General features: G+C 44.2%; 1 protein-coding gene across 1 annotated transcript; it reads right to left on the minus strand.

Moving 5' to 3' along the window:
* Positions 1–555: 555 nt before the first annotated feature.
* ccdc77 (coiled-coil domain containing 77) lies at positions 556–5546 on the minus strand. Its single transcript, XM_080505308.1, has 12 exons — positions 5507–5546; positions 4552–4600; positions 4001–4181; positions 3762–3904; positions 3438–3534; positions 3234–3324; positions 2509–2597; positions 2250–2398; positions 1823–2093; positions 1171–1296; positions 905–1057; positions 556–739 (listed from the first exon to the last, which is right to left on the minus strand). The coding sequence occupies exons 2-12, from the start codon at positions 4584–4586 to the stop codon at positions 593–595; spliced, it is 1482 nt and encodes a 493-aa protein (XP_080361434.1). The 5' UTR covers positions 4587–4600; positions 5507–5546; the 3' UTR covers positions 556–592.
* Between the last annotated feature and the right edge of the window lie 478 nt (positions 5547–6024).

Raw genomic sequence — 6024 nt, forward strand, 5'->3', positions numbered from 1 at the left:
CTTAAACACCAGGAAATGTTTAACATCAGCTCTAGAAAAACACAAAAGTGAAAGATATGTAATTTTAGAAATACTTGTTCTGAACCAGAAACATGAAGTCTTGGTATGACATAATGCAGAGGAAGTCGATATTTGTATTGAAACATTGGAATTACAACCCCCCCAAAAAAATAAAATTATAAATATACTCAAGTACAGATACTTGAAAAGTCTACTCAAGTACTAAGTACACATATAGCACTTTGCTACTTCCCACTTGATTAAGTGCTGCAAGAGTACAAACAGAAAATAAGTCTCTGATGTTATAGTAATAACTATCTGGATGCATTTTCAAAATGCATGGTTAAAATGACCTTATTGCTTTTGAAGTTCATGAATGAATGAGAAACAGATGAAGGATTATGCCCACGAGGTTTCAGTGAATTTATTGTCCAAATACTCTATTTACACTGCGCACAACCGGCTGCTTGTGCGATACAACAATTTAAAAACAAACATTTTTATTGGTCAAAGAACAAAAATCCCGTTCAGCCTAACTGTTCGACAATGGTCACAAACATTCTTAACTGATAAATACATCATACAATGTCCCTCAACAGAACCTGAGCTCGTTCTCCAGCCCATAGATTTTAGCCTTCAGCGTCATCAGCTCTCCCAGGAACTTTTTGGTCCGGGTGTTGGTCTGGCGCACCTCGTGCAGGATGGCCAGGTCCTGGTTGGGCCCGACGTCCAAGGTAACCTGATGGGACGTCAGGGATTATTCATACGCAGTAAAAACCCATTTAAAAAAAAATGAACTAACTCCGACACAGACAAGTTAAGTGTTATGTAATAAAATCAGATGACTTATCGTTGGAAAGTAGGACGACGTAACCGTCCGTGTGAACAACGCGACAAATGGCACCTTGACGAGCTGCTTTTCGACGTCCTTCAGTTTCTGCCTGAGGTGCTTGAGGTCCGTCTTGAAGCCCTCCGCCTCCATGACCCTCCTCTTCTCCAGCGCTTCGTAGCGCTGGGTCATCAACTGGAGACGCCTGGCCATTTTCTCCGAGCGCTCCTGAGCACGGATCAGCGGGACACTTGGTGACACACTTGGTGACACTCGTGAAATGTAGCGAGGAACACAGAAACTGTGAGTTTTGAGCATGCATCCAAAACTGGCTGCTGTACCTTGAATATTTCTCTGCCCACATCTCCCTCCTCTCTGATCTGGGACAGTTCCGTCTCCATCGTGATGCACTGCTCTCTGTACATCTCAGCCAGACGGTGCGCTTGCTTCAGGTCCTCCTGCATGATCTGGAGACGGCACAGGTAAAAGACATAGACGGTCGTTAAACGATCGCTCAAGAGGAGGCACCAGTCTGACCCAGCTAATGTAAAATAAACCTCAAAGAAAACATCGATTTTTTGTTTGCTTGTTTTAAACGAGGAATACACAAAACAATACTGAGACCTGAGCTGAGTTATCGGCGATGCCGGAATGAATAGCGACCTCATTGCTAACAAAGTCGCCTCAAAACCACGCTGTCAGGCTGAGTTTGTAAAAACACCCATAATGCAACAGCTGTAGACGTTCTTTGGACATGTCACTGGATTTTGCACGAAAAGCTTCATTAAAATTGGCCGTACGTTGAGATTGTAGTCGTTTGGTTGAGCGAAAACGCAGACATTTTCGTCACAAAGAACAACTTTTCAACTAATTCAAAAGGTTATTATGGGACGATTTTACTGGTTGAAAGGAAACTGTGCTGCCTGCAGCCCCTGAATGACAACGTGTTTCCTATCGAAACACTTACACTATATTATTTCTTGCATATCTTACCTTCAGCTCCTCTTTCTGCTGCTGCTGCTGCGCCTGTGGCTGCGGCGGCGGGCGGAGCAGGGCGGTGCTGCTGCCGGGAAGCCACGGCTTCCCCGGCTCGCCGCCGCCGCCGCCGATCCCGGCCTTTCTCAGACGGTTGTGGCAGGAATTTAATTCCCTGAGCAGCCGATCCTTCTCCACCATCCAGCTCTTCTCGTGAGTCTGTGTGTCGAACTTAAGCTGCAGGAAATCCCTGGTGCTCTCATGCAGCAGGTTCTGGGTCTGCTGGAGCCTTAATGTGTTGATGGAGATTAAAAGAAGAGGAGGAGGAGGAGTCGGGAGGAGTAGTGCAACTCAAAAAGAAGTTAAAAAACTAAAATAAAATTGAGAGTAATATTTGTTTACACTCATCTCAAACTACAGTCGTCATTAACAGAATGAGACCCACTTGTCGGTGAGAGAAGTGATGCGCTCCTGGTCTCTATGTCGCTGTACTTGTCCTTCCTCCGCTTTGATTCTTCGATCCTCCAGCAGAGCCTCCACCTGCTCTTTGGCCAGGCGGGTCTGTTCCTCCATCTGAGCCTGCAGCGCCTCCACCTGGAAGCACGAGCCTCGGGATTAAAACCGACACCCCCCCCCCTACCCGGAATTTGTATAGGCACGATGAGACGTTTATATTCGCGAAAAAGATGTTTACGGAGACCGACCTGCAGCAGCAACGTCTGATTGTCATTCTTGTACTGCTCCAGGCTTTCTGCGTTTATCCCGTCCGATGATTTGCTTCTCCTGGTAACATCTGACACGAAACCACAAATACATAATTAATAAAAGACAGGAAATTATAGAGCAATGTCCACAGTCTTGTCTTGGTCAGCACTCCTTTTAAATGAAACAGATTACTGTTGCATTCTGAACTGCAAATTTAAATATAAAAACACTCAACTTATAACACAGAGAGTCAAACGCATTTTAGTTCAGGGGCCACAAACGGCCCGTTTTCATCTCCAGTGGGCCAGACCGGTAAAAATGGGGCCATAACAACTTTTAAATTAAAATCTTAAAAAGGTTTCCTGTGTTGCGTCGGAGAGTATACGGGACCAAACGATTCAAAAATGACATCAAACTCGACATCAAGCTAATTTTAATGGAACGATCTGCTGCAAAATACAGTGAAAAAAAAAATGCTATTGTATTATGGGTGTTTTTACAACGAGGTATCAATTTTTCATGGCAACGTCACTAATCCCATGAAATTTGTTAAAAAAAATAATAAAATAAATGAAAATTCTTGCAAATGATTACAGTTTACTTGATGTTGTGGCGGGCCAGATTGGAGATACGTTTGACACCCTTGTTATAACCCCACAGTTATGTTTCCATTTTGAAAAGACAAAAACGAGTCCTAGAGAAACAAGTCGTTTTTCACCACAACCTCTCCTGGCCGCCGCGGCTCGGAGCTTCGTCGGTCGCAGACTGAGATTCTCTTCGAACCTGGACTCTGAGCTCCTCTGCGCGATCGTGACCTGGAGCAAAGGAACCACAGGCGTGAGGACGATGGAGACGATTTACCCTTCACGAACTCAATTAAACATGTAACGAACTCCAGAGGATGAATCAATAAAGAACATCATTGCACCTTGTGAGGAGGTTCCCGATGAAAGTACGTGATCTCTCCTGCATCGGGGCCCACCAGGGCAAGAAGGTGTTGGATTTTCTTCCTGTCCTCCAGTTCCCTGTGAGACGACATCTACATGGTCATGCTTTTCTCGTTTGCAGGCAAGGGAGAATAACAACCTACGGCGTCTGAATGCCCGAGAAAAAAAAAAGCTTTGTCGGGTAAAACAAATTGCACAGATGAGTCAAGCAAACTAAAATAATCTCCACTGCGCAAAAGGACAATGAGTCAGATGAACCACAATAGCAACCAAATTGTCTTTTTTCAAAACGGACGTGCGCCAACCTGATCTTGAGTCTGTCGTTTTCCGCGTAGAGCCGCAGGGACTGCTCGCGCTCCTGGAAAAGGAAAACCTGCATGTCGCTCAGAGCGTTCTGGAGCTCTGCGATCTCGCCCTCGCGCTGTCGTATCTCCCACTGAAGCTTGTGCTGAGCAACACCAAGGAAGAAAGAACGAAAGAAGCTTAGAGAGCATCCACACATTTCATTCGGTACGACGGAGATTCAGCGGCTGCTCAGTCTCACCTGGTCTACTGCGACGCCTCGATATTTCTCCAGCATCTGCTGCAGCTCCTCATGTTCGCCGTCGAACTGGGCGATCTTCTGCCGGTAGAAATCCAGCAGCTCTTTGGAGGGGCACACGTATGCCAGACGCTCGTGGATCGGGGGGAGAGGCGAGTCCCGGCCCGGGGTGTGACCGTCAACCCTGGAAAGAAATACGTACGTTTTCAATCTCATCATGACAAAAAAAATCACTCACAGATTTCAGTTTGTCTCTCGGTTTTGGTCTAATCACTCAACTCGACTGCATGTGCATTGTAAATCTGCATGAAGAACAAAAAAAACAAGGATTACTCAGGCAATAATGCCCATTTAAGGAGTAAGCCTATAAGTCTATATGAGATAAGATTGGAACAGCAGGGGACTGAGCTAAGGGAATAAATCCAAGTATCATTGAGGAAGATTGTGGTTTAATTAATTAGGTCTCTCTTTTTGCGAAAGGAACATTTCTTCCACAGAAAGATATATATATATAAAGAATACTTTCTGTTGTGTCGTAATCAAAATATACTCACCTATGCGGCGTTGCATGCTTTGTTGGTGATCCCATTGTGATGGAAAACCCTAAAAACAACAACGAAAAAGGCAAGTTGTTACAGCTTTGGACAATGTGAACATAATTTTATATTCTGACAGACTCAAGTTATGTTAGTTACTGAGGCCTTAGCATACACAAACTGTCAGTCTCTCTCAGTTATGCCTGCCGTTGGCGATCATAATTGACTGTTTCGAGAGATTCACAGCTACAGAACTCTAAATATCTTTGTGATTCTAGAAAGCAAGTAAATGTAGATTGAGGCAAGATGTATGCGTGACATTGACATTTTGCTTACAGTTAAATCTTTAAGGTGAAGTGTTTTTTGTTTGTTGTTTTTGTAAATAAAGCAGATTTAGCTTTTGAGAAGCACTGCATTCGACTTATGTTTGTATTTAGCAACACGGCAACTGTTGTTTCGGTGTTTCGGATCGAGTGGTTTCCATGTTAAATGGTGACCCTGGTTCTTTCGCGTCCCTCGTTGCTCCTACCAACAGCAGATGTTAACAACTCGGCAGGAGTCGGTAAAACCAAACTCCAATTTAACCGCATTCACAATGAAGCTTCAATGTGCTGTACCTTTAGCGAAGCTTATTTTTTAACACCTGCCGTTACCCGCAGCAACAAGGGGACGCTACCGGAAGTCGGCCACAGTTAGCAGGGGAGCCAGTTAACGCGAAACACCGGATCAAGCGGCAGGAGGAGCGGGACGTTTAAAAATATTTTCTCTCGTCAGGGATCCAGCGACAGTCATACATTTACATATGTAGCAATGGTTCAGCTACATCGTCGCCTAAACAATACAATTGTACTACATAGAAAACTAAATAAAAGAATCGGGTCGTTTGAAAACAAGCCATCGTACGTTTTTTTAGTTTCATGATGCGAGAGGAAGAAAAGCGATAGAGAAGATATATGGGTATATGGACACTCACGTAAAGCAGGAGACTTTCTGCGTTTTCAGTAAAGTTTAACACTTTTAATCTCCTCCCTGGGCAACTGCAGACGTTTGGAAACCGGAAGTTGCTTCTCCTGTCGTGAAGCACACACATCCGTTATTCCGTCCCCTACAGGCAGACTGAGGTACAGCTGCAGCTCAAAACACAAAATACAATGGGAAATCTCCATCAATCCCTAAAGATCAGGCGGAGTTTTTTGTTGTTTTTGTCACAATATGAGCACAAATTACTTCACCTGTGTCCCCTCTCACTCCTCCAGGATTAAAGGCGTACTTAACTTCATTAAGGTGGAGACAATCAATTAACGGTTCACATAGAAAATTCAACCAGCCCTTTTTTTATACAATCTGAGAGCCTGCGTTTACTGATGTCCCAGATTGACTGCTACGTAAGTTGGTACATAATACTATTCAATTTACTTCACTTTTGATGGATCTGTATTTAACTGTGTATTAACTTTACAGTTTGTCCCCCCCCCCCCAATTGTCACTTAT

The sequence above is a fragment of the Blennius ocellaris genome (genome assembly GCF_963422515.1).
Source record: "Blennius ocellaris genome assembly, chromosome: 11".
NCBI lineage: Eukaryota > Metazoa > Chordata > Actinopteri > Blenniiformes > Blenniidae > Blennius > Blennius ocellaris.